The 18,551-nt window shown below is 43.0% G+C and overlaps 1 protein-coding gene across 2 annotated transcripts; it reads right to left on the bottom strand.

Annotated features, from left to right (window-relative positions):
- Positions 1-953: 953 nt before the first annotated feature.
- Positions 954-17,731, bottom strand: LOC116352733 (somatostatin receptor type 2-like). 2 transcript variants are annotated; one of them, XM_031819594.1, is made up of 3 exons: positions 17,329-17,731; positions 7,767-8,538; positions 954-5,934 (listed from the first exon to the last, which is right to left on the bottom strand). In XM_031819594.1, exons 2-3 carry the CDS (start codon positions 8,475-8,477, stop codon positions 5,524-5,526), a joined length of 1,122 nt encoding a protein of 373 aa, XP_031675454.1. In that variant the 5' UTR covers positions 8,478-8,538; positions 17,329-17,731; the 3' UTR covers positions 954-5,523. The 2 variants fall into 2 exon arrangements, with proteins under 2 accessions (XP_031675454.1, XP_031675453.1); XM_031819593.1 differs by lacking the exon at positions 17,329-17,731 and adding an exon at positions 16,954-17,295.
- Between the last annotated feature and the right edge of the window lie 820 nt (positions 17,732-18,551).

Raw genomic sequence — 18,551 nt, 5'->3', positions numbered from 1 at the left:
TAATCTATGTCTATAGACTGCATATTGCAAGAGTAGAGATTTGACTGCACTTCTACTGCTGTAGCTAGCTAAACTGTCAGTGCTACTGGGGCAATTTTAGTTTGGAGGAAGGCTGTTGCTAACCTACAATCTTTGGTTCAGGACTTCAGGATGCCATGTGGGGATGAGAGAGATGGTTGTTTGCTGTGCTCCTGCATGGATACTGGATGGACTGGTGTGGAACTAAAGTCACTTGATGGATTACTTTTGTGTACATTGTCCATTGAGTTGTTTTTTTAGTCCAAGACAAGTGTGTGAAGGAAACCGCCCCTAGACTTTCCAGTAGTTACTGTTTCCCTGTCATTATTAGATGATGGAAGACAGGAGTACAGGCCTTGGTAAGGTATGGAATCTGGTATCTGGTTATGTCTGCTGGGGGGAGGACCGGCTCGTGGTAACGACTGGGGTGGAATCAGCGGAATGATGTCACATCAAACGCATGGTTTCAATGTGTATGATGCCATTCCATTTTCTCTGTTCCGGGCCATTTATTATGAGCCGTCCTCACCTCAGCAGCCTCCACTGTCGATTCAGAAATCACAGGCTTGAGTAGGAAAAGACACCATGGAGAATCTAGTCACTGTTTCATGTAGTAGTGTATTTTCACCACAGAGGGGCAGTGTTGAATGCTGAATGCTGAATGCTCCTGGGCCCTGATGGTGACGTGACTGAATGTATTCTGTTATTGGATTTTGGGATTATTAATCAACTCTCGAATCTCTTACACTTATTAAAGTCAGGATTTAGGCTTACTGTGTACATCATTATGATGGACAATGTGGTAAGGAGATCAACTCTCGAATCTCTTACACTTATTAAAGTCAGGATTTATGCTTACTGTGTACATCATTATGATGGACAATGTGGTAAGGAGATCAACTCTCGAGCTTTTCATGAAGAAGCACACGCACACATGCAACTGCAATACTTTTATGAGCAAACAAAGGAACAATATTTCTAAGGAACAGCAATGATATTAACAATGCTAAATATAGATTTTGTACAAAAACATGACATAATGGCAGAATGGAATCGGAGCGAGAGAATGCCCCTGAGCAATACTAATTCCTTGTATAGAGGCAAACAAATGAAACCATTCAGCAACAGACTCTAGTTGAGAAGAGTGGAGTGGGTAGAAGTTGTCCCTAACCACTGATACAGGGTCAGATCTTGTCTCCCTTGGTGGTGATGCTTGAGGGTAGGTGATACATTGTCCTATTAGGAAGCTGTCCTAGTATGGACAGGGGCCTGTCCTAGTGTGGACAGGAGCATGTCCTAGTGGGGACAGGGGCATGTCCTAGTGTGGACAGGGGCATGTCCTAGTGTGGACAGGGGCCTGTCCTAGTGTGGACAGGGGCCTGTCCTAGTGTGGACAGGAGCCTGTCCTAGTGTGGACAGGAACCTGTCCTAGTGTGGACAGGAGCCTGTCCTAGTGTGGACAGGAGCCTGTCCTAGTGTGGACAGGAGCCTGTCCTAGTGTGGACAGGAGCCTGTCCTAGTGTGGACAGGAGCCTGTCCTAGTGTGGACAGGAGCCTGTCCTAGTGTGGACAGGAGCGTGTCCTAGTGGGGACAGGAGCGTGTCCTAGTGGGGACAGGAGCGTGTCCTAGTGGGGACAGGAGCGTGTCCTAGTGGGGACAGGAGCGTGTCCTAGTGGGGACAGGAGCGTGTCCTAGTGGGGACAGGAGCGTGTCCTAGTGTGCACAGGAGCGTGTCCTAGTGTGCACAGGAGCGTGTCCTAGTGTGCACAGGAGCGTGTCCTAGTGGGGGCAGGAGCGTGTCCTAGTGGGGGCAGGAGCGTGTCCTAGTGTGCACAGGAGCCTGTCCTAGTGTGCACAGGAGCCTGTCCTAGTGTGGACAGGAGCCTGTCCTAGTGTGGACAGGAGCGTGTCCTAGTGTGGACAGGAACCTGTCCTAGTGTGGATAGGAGCCTGTCCTAATATGGTCACCGTAAGATAATCAACCATCATCCATAGCAGCCAGCAACTTCTATCTACTGAGAATAATAATAGTAATGGACACATGGTGAATGGAGGCTATAGAGTTGCCCTTTATATCACAATAGCCATGTTGGCTAGCTATTTGCAACGGTTCTACAACAGCCTGAAACTTTGTATAGCTAATAACATATCAATTAACGTCAGCACTTGTAGGATGTGTAGTCATGGTCCCCATTCTGTAAGGTCTACAGACAATGTAGCCAAGCCAGGGTGCCATGGTTGGATGAAAATGTGCTGCTATCCTAACATATTACCCACTGCAGGTTGTAAACGAACAACAGCATGTAATATTGTAATCTCAAATGATGTCTAAGTATGAGAAATGTCAAAGAAAAAAAAAGGCCATGGTCAGATTTTTTATTAGTCAAAAAAGCTCTGAAAAAGTTTTTCACGAAGCAAAGATACAGCGGCCACTCATAATGGAGGTTGAAGCCAGATTGTGGAGCCTGAGCTCTCCTTCACACCTAACAGTATTGGGAACCACTGCTCTGTCAATTGCAAATCAAATGTGATGGTATTCAAAATGTAAAGACAATCCAATACAATAGTTTATATCATAGGAGGCTGCTGAGGGGAGAACAGCTCATAATCATGGTTGGAACGGAACAAATGGAATGGCGTCAATGGCACCTGGAGACAATGGCACTTTGGGTCAGGTGAACCTTTATGTAAGAGGCTTTGTACTGACTTCTAGCTAGATCTACAGTATAGTACACACTACCATATAGGCATAGATCCATCCACAGGTTATACCTGTGAGATTTAGGGAGTGATGATGATGGGGAGTAGAATGAACACTGCTGCACCCCTGTAGGGGTACAATGTTTTCTAGCCCTTCTCAAATTCACATCGCTCAGACTGGAGGCCTCAGCGTGACCTCTGACCTCCCAAAGCGAGGGCACACTGGGAACGGAGGTCAATTCAACTTCTATTCCATGTTGAAATGACGTGGAAACAATGTTGATTGAACTAGTGTGTGCCCAGTGGTAATGCTCCATGTGCCATGGGTGGCCTGGGATGAGTAGACTCATGGGTCAGATGCAGGTCAAACAGCTGCCAAACTAAGGGTAACTACTTCAAATAATGAATCCACAATGCGGTAGAGATTTATCAGTGTTTGTAGCATGACCTGCAGTGTTTCTGACGACTGCCATTTTGAATTGTAACTGATCAGACTGTGGATTTGTTCTTTGGGCTTTGAAGAAATGATGCTTGATGGAGAAACAGATTAGCGCTGCTTAATTTACAGCAAAGAAGACCACTACAGTATTCAATACCTGCTGAAGCAAAGACTGGTCTTTCTTGGACATTATTCTGTAACTGCAACATAACAGCAAATAGCAACAATTTATGAATGAGGTGAAACGTGACCAGGGATGGTTTCAAATAGGACTGGACAATAGGATTGAAAAATGCATTGTCTTTGCTATCTAAACTATCAAACAGTTCTATTCAGCTTGGACGAAAAATGAATTAAAAGATTCTCAACCACGACATGACAATGTTGACTTGACAATTACAGCACACATTGGAGTCTATACAGTCTAGCAGCAGTTTGGTTAGTGATTAGCCTTGGTCGATGCCATGCTAATACCGTCAATATAACAAAATGTCAGCATTCATCTCTGTAGTAGGACTCTGCACCCTTACTGGTCATGTGACCTGACCAAGAAACATTCTGGGCTATAATTATAATTTGGGCCCTTAGTTTTTCCTGTTTTCCTGGAGAGGTCACCTGGTACCCATATTGGGTACAATATCTACTCATTCTACACTTCTACTAATCATGGCCTTGGACTGAATGTTGTATCAAATAAAACACGGTGTACAGTACACACACTCTCTCACACACACACAGAGAGAGAAACTGTTCAATTACATAGTAAGGGTGCATTCATAGTTATCGGGGGACTTCATACAGTCATCATTAGGTCATGTGATTCCAACTCTGTAACTGTTCAGCTGTGCGCTGTAGGTCCATGACTCAGTGATGAGTATTTGTCCACAGCAAATATGTGTCTTTCTGAGGTTAAAAAAACCCACTTAAGGTCAACCATTTTTTATAGATTTTTTTACCTTTATTTTACTAGGCAAGTCATGACGGCCTAGGAACAGTGGGTTAACTACCTGTTCAAGGGCAGAACGACAGATTTTGTACCTTGTCAGCTCGGGGATTTGAACTTGCAACCTTTCGGTTACTAGTCCAATGCTCTAACCACTAGGCTACACTGCCGCCCCATAATGTTAAACCGACTTTACAGAGTCCATATTTGGACAGTATAAGTCTCAGCAGGACTTGTGCCAGCAAATTAACCATGTGGGATATCATGTGTTTTTATGTCATTTCAAAGTAGTCCCAGTATCTCTACTGTTCCTCCTCTCTCTGTAGTAAGTCATTAGATAACCAAACTACACCTTGGTGTAGTGATCCAGAGGTGATGTGGCCTGCTGCTCACTGTTGTGTTAATACAGTATCTAAGAATAGAGGCATGTTACTAATTCCACATTCTGTGCCCACCATTTTGGACACAATCTTTGTAAACAGACAATATGCACACAGTGAGTCTGCTATAGTCCTAGTCTCACTTTGGCATACTTCCTAAGTCCTAGTCTGGTATTTATCTTGGCTACAGGACAATGTGACAAAGACTGATTGAGGTGGTGGTTCACCCTGCTAGTGTAAACATATGTGCAGGGAATCCTTGTTCTCCATGGTTAAGTCTCGTCTGCTGTCAATCAGTAACCGTAGGTAACAGTCTGGGACATGTCAAAATGCTCTGCGGCGGAAAACGCATGTTTCTTATCAGACCATTTCAGGTAGCACTTCCCGGTTTTAGTCCCTTTTCTTCCGTTTGGGGCCTAATGAACACAACCCTGTTCTGGTCCTCACATGATCCTGTCACTGTCCACCAACGTCAATACACTCAGTACACATCTTCAGCTTTCCACCCAAACACCAGAGAGCAGTCACAACTACAGTTTGTATTCTCTCCTTTATGAAGATATCACAATGTATGGGTTTTACGACCAGGAAAACCCAATGTCATGTCATTGTATGTCTTTTGAGAAAGTAAAGAGAGAGTTGGTAAACAGAGATATGAGACATAAAGAACATGATAACAGCCGTTGAGGAGCAGACACCATGAGGGCTTAGTTCCTTTGGCATTTTTTTCATCTCGTCCACAGTGAGAAGAAAATGCTTACAAAATATCACACCATGAGATCAACTACAATCACTCTCCCTATGTGAGCTGTTCATAGGGCATGATAACAGGTCAGGATGACCGATTCCACCTGCAGAAACACCTGTGTTTGTTTCTCTGTGTGTGTGTGTGTGTGTGTGTGTGTGTGTGTGTGTGTGTGTGTGTGTGTGCGTTTTGTTAGTTTATTTGTTTGTGTGTGGTGAGCTTGTGAGGTTGAGTTGATGTGAAATCAAAGATGTCTGTATAGATCACACATAAGGGATGCATTAGAATTAACAAGCATCAAATGCTGGTCTGCAGGTCTCCATTGAGCAGCGTGCTTTGAGTCTCCGTGGGGTCATTCATCATGCGCGACTTGTCCTGCTTGCTGTCGCTGCGCTCAATCACATCCAGCCCGCCCACCTTCTTCCGACACAGAACGTTCTGGAAGCTCTTCTTGAAGTTCTCCGACAGGAACGCGTAAAGGATGGGGTTGGCACACGAGTTAGCGTAACCCAGGACCACCACGAAGGCAAAGGTGCTCCTCAGGAAGGGCGTGGTGGAGATGGTTCCTGTCACCGACGTCACATTGAAGACATAGAAGGGCAGCCAGCAGAAGACGAACACGGCAACAACGATGGACACCATGCGGGTCACCTTCCTCTCCGAGCGCTTCCTCTTAGTGGACCCGACACGGATCCCTGACGACTTCACCTAAAAAATGATAGATTTGATTTGTATAGCACTCTTAAAAAAACATGAATATTAAAAGACCCGACACAGATCCCTGAGGACTTCACTTTAAGAGTAGTAATAATTATAGATTTGATCTGTATAGCCCACTTTAAAATATAGGTAAATATAACTACATTTCAAGGCACCACACAGGCAAAAACAAAAGAAGAAAAGGATAGATTAAAGTAGACATACTGTGCTACCATTACAACATACGATAGGTCACAACATACGATAGGTCACAACAAACGACAGGTCACAACAAACGATAGGGCACAACATACGATAGGGCACAACATACGATAGGTCACAACATACGATAGGGCACAACATACGATAGGGCACAACATACGATAGGGCACAACATACGATAGGTCACAACAAACGACAGGTCACAACATACGATAGGTCACAACAAACGATAGGTCACAACAAACGATAGGTCACAACATACGATAGGTCACAGCATACGATAGGTCACAACATACGATAGGTCACAACATACGATAGGTCACAACAATTTAGTCAGGATGAAATTAAAATAGAAGTATAGAAAGACGGCAGCAGTCAGTCTCTATGTCGGTCCGCCTTGGTCTCAGGAGGTGACACTGATTATGTCCTAATATGGACACCGTAGTGGTGGCAGAACGATGTAAAACAAGTACGACCTTAATGATGATGGTGAGGTAACACAGGCAGGTGACCATGAGACTGACCTTGATGATGAGAAGGTAACACAGGCAGATGACCATGAGACTGACCATGATGATGATGGTGAGGTAACACAGGCAGGTGACTATGAGACTGACTTTGATGATGATGAGAAGGTAACACAGGCAGATGACCATGAGACTGACCTTGATGATGATGAGAAGATAACACAGGCAGATGACCATGAGACTGACCTTGATGATGATGAGAAGGTAACACAGGCAGATGACCATGAGACTGACCTTGATGATGATGAGAAGGTAACACAGGCAGATGACCATGAGACTGACCTTGATGATGATAAGCTAACACAGGCAGATGACCATGAGACTGACCTTGATGATGATGATAAGGTAACACAGGCAGATGACCATGAGACTGACCTTGATGATGATGAGAAGGTAACACAGGCAGATGACCATGAGAATGACCTTGATGATGATGAGAAGGTAACACAGGCAGATGACCATGAGACTGACCTTGATGATGATGAGAAGATAACACAGGCAGATGACCATGAGACTGACCTTGATGATGATGAGAAGATAACACAGGCAGGTGACCATGAGACTGACTTTGATGATGATGAGAAGGTAACACAGGCAGATGACCATGAGACTGACCTTGATGATGATGAGAAGGTAACACAGGCAGATGACCATGAGACTGACCTTGATGATGATGAGAAGGTAACACAGGCAGATGACCATGAGACTGACCTTGATGATGATGAGAAGGTAACACAGGCAGATGACCATGAGACTGACCTTGATGATGATGAGAAGGTAACACAGGCAGATGACCATGAGACTGACCTTGATGATGATAAGCTAACACAGGCAGATGACCATGAGACTGACCTTGATGATGATGAGAAGGTAACACAGGCAGATGACCATGAGACTGACCTTGATGATGATGAGAAGGTAACACAGGCAGATGACCATGAGACTGACCTTGATGATGATGAGAAGATAACACAGGCAGATGACCATGAGACTGACCTTGATGATGATGAGAAGATAACACAGGCAGGTGACCATGAGACTGACCTTGATGATGATGAGAAGGTAACACAGGCAGATGACCATGAGACTGACCTTGATGATGATGAGAAGGTAACACAGGCAGATGACCATGAGCGGGAGGAAGAAACCCAGGACGAAGGTGTAGAACATGAAGGCGGTGTAGTAGGCCTCCTCAGGCTCCGGCCACACAATGGTACAGAAGCAACTGTTGTGCTTGGTGATTAAACCGCTGTAGATTATGATAGGCAGGTTGACCAGGAGTGACACTCCCCACACTGCCAGGTTGATGGTCTTGGCCATACGTGGCTTGCGCCACTTGGTGGACCGGATGGGGTGCACAACGGCCAGGTAGCGGTCGATGCTCATGACCATAAGGCAGAAGATGGAGGTGAACTGGTTGAGTGAGTCCACGGTCATGACCACGCGGCACAGCACCGCACCGAATGGCCAGTGGACCAGCGCCAGCTGAATGGCGATGAACGGTAACCCCAACATGAACAGAACATCTGCGACTGCCAAATTCATGATGTAAATATTCGTGACCGTCTTCATCTTGGCGTAGCGCAGGATGACGTAGATCACAAGGGCGTTGCCACAGAGACCGATACCACACACCAGGAAGTAGAGGAAGGTGATGACCATGGTGCTGGTCTGGTTGAACGTGTTGTCGCCCGTATAGGTACCATTGGGTTCCGTTGACTCGTTGCCCAGAATAAAGCTGTCGTACATCAGGGGTTCTTCGGTTAGGTTGGGGAGCGAGGAGGGGAACACCCAGGAGTCCATGGTGGCACTGGTTCCTCAATGTCTCTCAGATATCCAAGCAACTCGGACTATGACATCCCACCTGCATGGATGGAAGAAAATAACAGAATCAATGTGGTGCCTCTCAGAATCAATGTGGCCTCTCGCACTCTCTCTGTCTCTGTCTCTCAGTCTCTTTCTCTAGGGAACAAACATTTTTGAAAGGCCTCACAAAATATAACAGCACACAGTTCTGAAATATAAATGTACATTTACTCTCTGTTCCCCTCCACCCTCAGATTTTCATTAGAAACTATCTTACCTTCTTTTGCCCCTAATGAACCTCAAAGAACATTGCAGTTGTTGTTTTTCTAAGTTGAGGTTACTTGGGGTAAATTGTTTTGGATTCCAAAGTCCCTCAGTTTAGCACCCTTTTTGTCCAAGCTCGGCTTAAACATGTTTGATAATATTAGCTTATTATATTAGCAATAACTAGAGGTGGGAAAACTATCCAATTGTCATACTTGAGTAAAAGTAAAGATAACTTAATAGAAAATGACTCAAATGACTCAAGTAAAAGTGAAAGTCACCCAATGAAATATTACTTGAGTTAGTCTAAAAGTATTTGGTTATAAATATACTTACGTAGGAAGAGTAAATGTAATTGCTCAAATATACTTAAAAGTATAAGTTATTTAAAATTCCTTATATTATTAAACAGGCATCATTTTGTTTTTTTTTCTGGATAACCAGGGTCACACTCCAAGACAGACATCATTTACAAACAAAGCATGTGTTTAGTGAGTCTGTCAGATCAGAGGCAGTAGGAATGACCAGGGATGTTCTCTGTTTAGTGAGTCTGCCAGATCAGGGGCAGTAGGGATGACCAGGGATGTTCTCTGTTTAGTGAGTCTGCCAGATCAGGGGCAGTAGGGATGACCAGGGATGTTCTCTGTTTAGTGAGTCTGCCAGATCAGGGGCAGTAGGGATGACCAGGGATGTTCTCTGTTTAGTGAGTCTGCCAGATCAGGGGCAGTAGGGATGACCAGGGATGTTCTCTGTTTAGTGAGTCTGCCAGATCAGGGGCAGTAGGGATGACCAGGGATGTTCTCTGTTTAGTGAGTCTGCCAGATCAGAGGCAGTAGGGATGACCAGGGATGTTCTCTGTTTAGTGAGTCTGCCAGATCAGGGGCAGTAGGGATGACCAGGGATGTTCTCTGTTTAGTGAGTAGGCCAGATCAGGGGCAGTAGGGATGACCAGGGATGTTCTCTGTTTAGTGAGTCTGCCAGATCAGGGGCAGTAGGGATGACCAGGGATGTTCTCTGTTTAGTGAGTCTGCCAGATCAGGGGCAGTAGGGATGACCAGGGATGTTCTCTGTTTAGTGAGTCTGCCAGATCAGGGGCAGTAGGGATGACCAGGGATGTTCTCTGTTTAGTGAGTCTGCCAGATCAGGGGCAGTAGGGATGACCAGGGATGTTCTCTGTTTAGTGAGTCTGCCAGATCAGGGGCAGTAGGGATGACCAGGGATGATCTTTTGATGAGTGTGGGAATTGTTCTGTCCTGCTAAGCATACAAAATGCAAAATGTACTTTTGGGTTTCATGGAGTAAAAAGTACATCATTTTCTTTAGGAATGTAGTTAAGTAAAAGTAGTCAAAAATACTACTTAAGTAGTACTTTAAAGTAGTTTTACTTGAGTACTTTACACCACTGACTATTGTGATTGTCTACAAATGCTTAAGTGTAGACTGTAGCATAGCTAAAAGGGATTGTCTTTCCAGACAATGCAGGTAATTCTGCCCCCCTCAGCTCCGAGGATGGCACATGCTGTTGACTTAATTGATTAGGATGTTAATGAGTGTGCCACGCTTGTGCTGTTTCAATAAAACTATGCTCATCACAGACTACTGTAATAATAACCTGTCTCAAACCAGGAAGAGATGGGATGGCTTTTGAAACCACACAGGCAGGCTGACCTGGTTTAAATACTATTTGAAATACTTTACCTGGGCTTGATTGAGCTTGCCTGGCGAAATGGAACCAATGAAATAGTCCCAGAACTGTAAACCCCACACCTCTGGCACTCCAGACAGACTCAATCAAACACTCAAAGAACACATACTATTTGAACCCAGGTCTGGCACACAGGGCAGCTTGCTCTCCCCCACCTCCAATGCATTGGGTATATATTTACTAATGTCCTTATGTAACTTGGTAACCTGTGTTACAATCACACTTCAGACCATTGGTTCCTGGGGCCTCATTTGTAAGCCCTGCATACATAAATAATGGTTGACAGTATGGGCAGGCTACAGTATTGACGTGCAATAGGAGCGCGACATCATTACCTATTTCATCTCAGAGCCTATACCAAGGCTGGACATACAGTATAAACCCAATAATCTGTTGATAAACTAAATATTGAACAACAATTTGTCATTTGCATGCAGTGGCCAAATGGCAATAGTTCCACATTATACAGGAAATAAAGGACGTTATTGTCACTATAAAAGGTGAATGGAGGCGTCTTCCAGGCAGAGTTTTAATGCTCGTTCAGGCGCACACAGTTTTATGACAGGCCTGATATATAACGGGAAACATGCAATGTATGGCTTGTGCCACATTTATACATCTCAATATTATTGTAAGTGCACTTTATCCACATGTTGTTGTGCGACAGCCTGAATATAACATTGATTAAATGTAGGTTTCTTTTTACAAATGAAAGCTCAAATGTCTTGAGTCAATAAGTATTCAACCCGTTTGTTATGGCAAAAAAGCAGACATTGAATATCCCTTTGAGCATGGTGACGTCATTAATTACACTTTGGAGGGTCTATCTATACACGCAGTCACTACAAAGATACTGTACAGGCGTCCATCCTAACTCTGTTGCCAGAGAGGAAGAAACCGCTCAGGGATTTCACCATGAGGCCAATCGTGACTTTAAAACAGTTACAGAGTTTAATGGCTGTGATAGGACAAACTGAGGATGGAGCAACAACATTGTAGTTACCAACATAACACATCACTGAGTATCACTTCATATTTTCAAGCATGGTGGTGGCTGCATCATGTAATGGGTATGCTTGTCATCGGCAAGGACTAGGGAGTTTTTTTAGGATAAAAATAAACAGAATAAAATTCTAGTGGAAACCTACAGGCCAAATATACACTGCCGTTGCCTATCAAAATGACATTGAATGTTCCTGAGTGGTCTAGTTACAGTTTAGACTTGAATTGGCTTGAAAATCTATGGCAAGACTTGGAAATGGCTGTCTAGCAAGGATCAACTACCAACTTCACAGAACTTGAAGAATTTAAAAAATAATAATGTGCAAATGTTGAACAATCTAGGTGTGCAAAGCTCTTAGAGACTTAAAGACTGACAGCTGTAATTGCTTCCAGAGGTAATTCTAACATGTATTGACTCAGGTGGTTTAACACTTATCTAATCAAGATATATATTACTGTATTATTATTATATATATATATATATATTTATTTATTTATTTTTTACAAATGTTGGAATTGTTCTTCCACTTTGACATTACAGAGTATCTTTTGTAGATCATTGACAGTAAATGACAATTTAATCCATTGAATCCCACTTTGAAACAATACAAGTCAAGGGGTTTGAATACTTTCCTGAATGCACTGTACAATTCATTGTTTCACAGAGAATACGTTGAAATATATTGAATTGGACCATCACTGCCCACACAAAAGCATTAGTGAGGGACTTGAGTCATGACATCTCTGTAGGAGGGCCCAGTTGTTTATGCACTCAGTCATTGGTTTCACAGCATGTTGGGTACTTCTTTTACCATTCAGCCTTAAAGGCCCTTATCAAGTGTAATCACACAACAGATTAAAAGCTGCAACAGTAGGGCCCTGGTGTGTGTATGGACAGCTCCCCTTGGAATTCTCTCTCCTTTTAAATACATTTTTTTTTTTTCACCTTTATTTAACCAGGTAGGCCAGTTGAGAACAAGTTCTCATTTACAACTGCGACCTAGCCAAGATAAAGCAAAGCAGTTCAACACAAACAACAACACAGAGTTACACATGGAGTAAACAAACAGAGTCAATAATAGGACAATCTATATACAGCATGTGGAAATGAGGTGGGATAAGAGAGATAAGGCAATAAATAGGCCATGGTGGCGAAGTAATTACAATATAGCAATTAAACACTGGAATGGTAGATGTGCAGAAGATGAATGTGCAAGTAGAGATACTGGGGAGCAAAGGAGCAAGATAAATAAATAAATACAGTATGGGGAGGAGGTAGATTGGATGGCCTATTTACAGATGAGCTATGTGCAGTGATCTGTGAGCTGCTCTGACAGCTGGTTCTTAAAGCTAGTGAGGCAGGTAAGAGTCTCCAGCTTCAGAGATTTTTGCAGTTCGTTCCAGTCATTGGCACACACACACGTATGCATGGATACAGACACACACACACACACACACCATAGGGAAGTCATTCAGTCAACTCCCCAGTCACAGCCTACTTCCTGAGAACTGCTTGTCCTTCACTTGATACTAGACTATAGTCTTCCCTCAGTAAATAACAACCCAAAGGTTACTCCTCTACACTGTTATAGAAAACGTGTATTTATTAGGGGGTGGGAATGAATGCAAATTAGTATGTAAATGATTCCCGCCTATGTAATTGAAAGAAAGGAAGGACTGCGGCACCAAAATCAGTGAGCCGTGACAGAGTCAAATTAGAGTGCAGTTCGGTGTCAGCACGTAGTGGGAGGGATGCCCCCTGCCAACCTGAGATAATATCAACATCATAACATGTTTCATTATGCCAATTTGTCATTGCACCTCCTGCACAGTGAAAGCTGCCTCGGAGGCGTCTGAGATATGGGTATTGTTGTGTTAAATAAGCAACACCAGATACGAGGGAGGAGGGAGGGGTATTTGGGATGTTGAAAACAAAACAGTAAAACAGATGATGACATTGCCTGGGCCACGTGTCCATGTGTTAGTCCCAAATAGAACCCTATTCCCTCCCTTTGTGCTGCACTACTTTGACCAGGGCCCATAGTGTCCACTGCCCATAGGGTGTCCACTGCCCATAGGGTGTCCACTGCTCATAGAGTGGCATTTGGGGCGCAGACCGTGGACTCCATTCTATCAGGTCCACGCTAGCTGACACCCACATAGCAGTTGTTTGGCAGTGTCAGAGGTGGAATTGCATTAGGGCCGTCAAATCCACAAGCGGCTCCCGGCATTATACCTAAAGCATTATCCCTAAAGCATTATCCCTAAAGCGTTATCCCTAAAGCATTATGCATAAAGCATTGTCCCTAAAGCGTTATCCCTAAAGCGTTATCCCTAAAGAATTATACATAAAGCATGATCCCTAGAGCATTATCCCTAAAGCCTTATCCCTAAAGCATTATCCCTGAAGCATTGTCCCTGAAGCATTATACATAAAGCATCATCCATAAAGCATTATACCTAAAGCATTATACCTAAAGCATTATCCATAAAGCATTATCCCTGAAGCATTATACCTAAAGCAATATACATAAAGCATTACACATAAAGCATTATCCCTAAAGCATTACACATAAAGCATTATCCCTAAAGCATTACACATAAAGCATTATCCCTAAAGCATTACACATAAAGCATTATCCCCAAAGCATTATCCCCAAAGCAATCCCTGACGCATTATCCATAAAGCATTACCCCTGAAGCATGATCCTTGACGCGTTATCCCTAAAGTAGTATACCTAAAGCATTATCCCTAACGCATTATACATAAAGCATTATCCCTGAAGCCTTATACATAAAGCAACAGTCACATTAGAATAAATCCAGCCTTGTAAGAAAACCTTGATTAGGCTGATAGAAATCCTCATTATTTTGTTTAATTAAAAGCTAGCTCATCACTTACCGTGCCAGAGACAAAGAGAGTAGCCTAACAACTGAAACGGTTGCTATCAATGCACTAAATTCACAACACTACTATACACTGAAGCATTTCGCTACACTGGCAATAACATCTGCTAGATATGTGTATGTGACAAATAAACATTTGATTTGATTTGTACAAAACATTAGGAACAGCTGCTCTTTCCATGACATCGACTGACCAGGTGAAGCCAGGTAAAAGCTATGATCCCTTATTGATGTCACTTGTTAAATCCACTTCAATCAGTGTAGATAAAGGGGAGGGGACAGGTTAAAGAAGGATTTTTAAGCCTGTGTCAAGAACTGCAATACTGCTCGTTTTTTCACACTCAACTGACACAACTGTGGGAAGCATTGGAGTCAGCATGGGGCAGCATCCGGGTGGAATGCTTTCAACACCTCGAAGAGTGCCCCACCAAATTGAGGCTGTTCTGAGGGCAAAGGGGGGTGCAACTCAATATTAGTACGGTGTTCCTAATGTTTTGTACACTCTGTGTAATTACCTATTATATCCTGCAACCCGAATGGGACCCTATTACCTACATAGTGCACCACTTTTGACCAGGACCCATAGGAAATAGGGTGCCATTTCAGATGCATGATGCAACATGTTTGCTCCATGTTTAGATGTACATTTTGGACTTGTTGAAATGACGTTGGTGGGTTGACGTTGGCTCCTGAACTATGAATAGATGCACTGTACAGTATGTATTGAATGCAACATTGAGCAATTCGTCAACAAGTGGTTCAGTCTCAGTAGCCTGGATCTAAGCCTAGTGGTAGAATTGAAATATATAAGGAAATAGAAGTAAATGAAATAGAATAGAATATAGAGAAGAATAGACTAGAAGAGCTCCTGTGGGTTGTTTAGAAACCTGATTCATTGTTCTGCCAGATTACTTCCCTCTGTCTTCTCAGGCACTGCCTCAATAGAATAGACAGCATGTGGGCTGATTGGCACCTGATAGAAAAAGAGGCTGAAATACGGGATGCAAATACAGCTGTCTGTCGGTCCCGAGCTCATTGGTGTGGAAAACTGTGAGGGGCCCAGTTGAAACAATGTTGATAGTTCGCTAATGGACTGGACCCATAAATTAGAGTCCCCCCCCCCCCCCCCCCCAAAGTTTGACCCTTGTTGCATTCAGGGGAGCTCATGTCTCATTCCCTCCCTGTAATTCACACACTGCCAAGGACTGTAAAAATGTGACCTGATACGTCTCTGCTTGGCACTCAGCATTAAGAAGATAAGGAGGTATGAGATTTCGGGTAAGGCCCTGCCATAGACTAGCGTCCTGTCCATGAGGTTACTCAAGCTGCCTCACGCTACAGAAGCAGGAGATAGGCTCTTGCTCCAAGGCGTTCTGGGCCAGCTCGCATAAACCAAGGCTGTCTTAATGCTTTACAGTGTATTGATTTAGAATATAATAAAATAGAATGTGTGGGCTGAACCCGCACCTGATAGATTGAAATCTTGTTCCGAAACATTACTCCTGTATCTCTTCAGGCTCAATGCTTTATATTGCTTTGGTTTATAATATAATATAATAGATCTCTGTTCAGGCACCTGATAGATTGTCTGCCAGTTTACACCACTTTCTCTTCACTGGCTGGGTCAAAGCTTTACATTGCTTTGGTTTAGAATAGACCACATGAGTGCTGTTCAGGCACTACCTGACAGATTTCTACCTTGTTCTGACAGTTTACTCTGCTCTGTCTTTTGAAGCACTGGATCCTTACATGTTATTATTATTATTTATTTATTTTAAATTACATTTTACCTTTATTTAACTTGGCAAATCAGTTAAGAACAAATTCTTATTTACAACGACGGCCTAGGAACAGTGGGTTAACTGCCTTGTTTATGGGCAGAATGACAGATCTTTACCTTGTCAGCTCAGGGGATTTGATCTAGCAACCTGTCAGTTACTGGCCCAAACCTCTAACCACTAGGCTACCTGCCGCCCCTTATGTCGTATTCTAACTCAACGCACTGTAGAGCACTGGCACGATGCACCTGATAGCTTGCCATCTTGTTCTGCCAGCTTACACCGCTCTGTCTTTTCAGGCACACAGTAACTGTCACCAACGTTTAGCGCAGTGATTTAAAGGGCTGTGTGGGAAATCTGGAGTAGACGATAAGGAGCTACTCTTCTGTTTGTTCTTGCAGCAACAGACCCTGTTGAGCCGATGATCAGAACATTCAAATCCACGTTACCACAGATAGTGGTCGGGGATTGGAACCATCAAAATTGAAATACGCGCAACATGAAAGAGTTAATCCAATGACAGTTATCTGATAAAATAGTGTCATAAATCACTCAGTCTATGAATGTGACAATACATTTGAAAAACTAAGTAGAGTAAAGCGATAGTAGGATTTGAAGCTTAAATATTGAATCAACATTTCAATAACATCAACACACATGATTTCCCTTGTGTTTCTTTACCATGATGACTGAATAATAATTATAGACTAGATAATTTTTTCATACACCTAAACTGACAGAAAATGTCAGTTGGAAAATTGTAAGACCCGATATAACATTGCATTAAGATAATGACACATTTCTATATTTTCCTTACCTTTAAAATCGATTAAATATAATCCAATGTAAAACTTTATTCCGTTTATCTGAGTTCAATGGGTCTTCATTTCCCACCATGAAACATTCTCAAACACCTCTCCAAACGTTCAGCCGAAACGAGGTTTGACAGCTCTGCCATTTGAATTCACCTTCCAAAATAAACAACCTTTGATAATTTGCCATCATGCTGAAATAAGTTATAAAAAAGATCGAGATCATTGAAAATTTGTCTACGCAAGAAAAGTAATAAATGTATGTGGCACGACTCTGTGCGTCTGGCTACATGGTAAGGTGCGCACAGAAAATGCCTTGAGTGAAAAGGGCCGGATAGAGTGAAGATGCGGAGCGCGCGCAGCTTGTATTAGCTACTCACAGCTTGTAATGACAGACACCGGGTAGAGACCTCGTACAGGGTTGTTGCTGCTGCTTGCTACTGTTCTCCAGCCCGAAACACAGATGGAGTTACTGGTCCATTATTTCCCCGTTCCTTCTCCGCTTCCTCCCATTTAATAAAATAAAAGCATGCAGTAACCTCGTTGTCACCAGCCTATTACGTTAGGACTGAGCCAGCACACTACGAAAAGATGAAGGTGGTTAGTGAGCTGAAGCCTTGTTTACCTCCGGTCTTCATTTGAGCTGTGAGATTAAACATAATTATTGGAATTGTCATGATTTATTGATTATAGGCGTATATATCATCAAGTAAATCCATTGACCAAATGTATTGAAAATGATAGTCGTTATGTTAGCATAATTATTAGAGCTAAATTATGCCAGATATCTTGTGTTTTTGCTGTGCAGCCTATGACAAACATACTGTTCATTCGAAATGGATTGTGAAAGTAGCGAACCAGTAGCCAACCAGTGTGGTAGAGGAGGGGACATGAGACACCATACCAGCATCACACATAGCTTTGAGTGGACGAGAACCAAGTTATTCACACAGTTGCGTTTACCCTTCGGTTCATCGACAGCTTCCAAACGCAAAGAAAGACAAAACAACATGCAGCAGACAGACAACCGTTATCTTTGGCATAAAAAGAACTGCAAACACTGTTCTGCCTGCCGTCATGCTGACCTGTTGCACTCCCATGAGCATAGATTGTTATGCAGACCTGGGTTCAAATACTATTCGAAATCATTTAAAATACTCTAGGGTTTGATTAAGCTTGTCTGACCACAATGGACCCAATAGAAAGTGCCCCAAAATTCAAAACTCTTGGAAGGCAGAAAAAAAGCACAAAAAAAGGTAAGTGTTAAAAATATTTGTAATAGTATTTGAACCCTGGTATGAAACTGTGTGGAACAAGAATGATTGTGTAACAGATTAAACTACCATGTCCTTTCCTCTAATGTTTTGTGACCAGGGGGAAGAGTCAAAGTGAGTCCCAAATAGCACCCTATTCAAAAAATCTGAATATATAAATATATATATTATGATCATTTTTTTCTCTCACAAAAGTAGTGCACTGCGCCTTTACTAGTCCTGTATTAGAGGATCGATATAGCTGTCAGTAGCGTTCGTACTTGCTGTAGCGTTCTGACTTACGTCATTGGTGCTGCTGGCACTCTTTGGACATGATCCTTGCCATCCTA

This window comes from Oncorhynchus kisutch, unplaced genomic scaffold (genome assembly GCF_002021735.2).
Source record: "Oncorhynchus kisutch isolate 150728-3 unplaced genomic scaffold, Okis_V2 scaffold2308, whole genome shotgun sequence".
Taxonomy (NCBI): domain Eukaryota; kingdom Metazoa; phylum Chordata; class Actinopteri; order Salmoniformes; family Salmonidae; genus Oncorhynchus; species Oncorhynchus kisutch.
The sequence above is the reverse complement of the archived record's forward strand: the minus strand, read 5'-3'. Positions and strand labels throughout refer to the sequence as shown.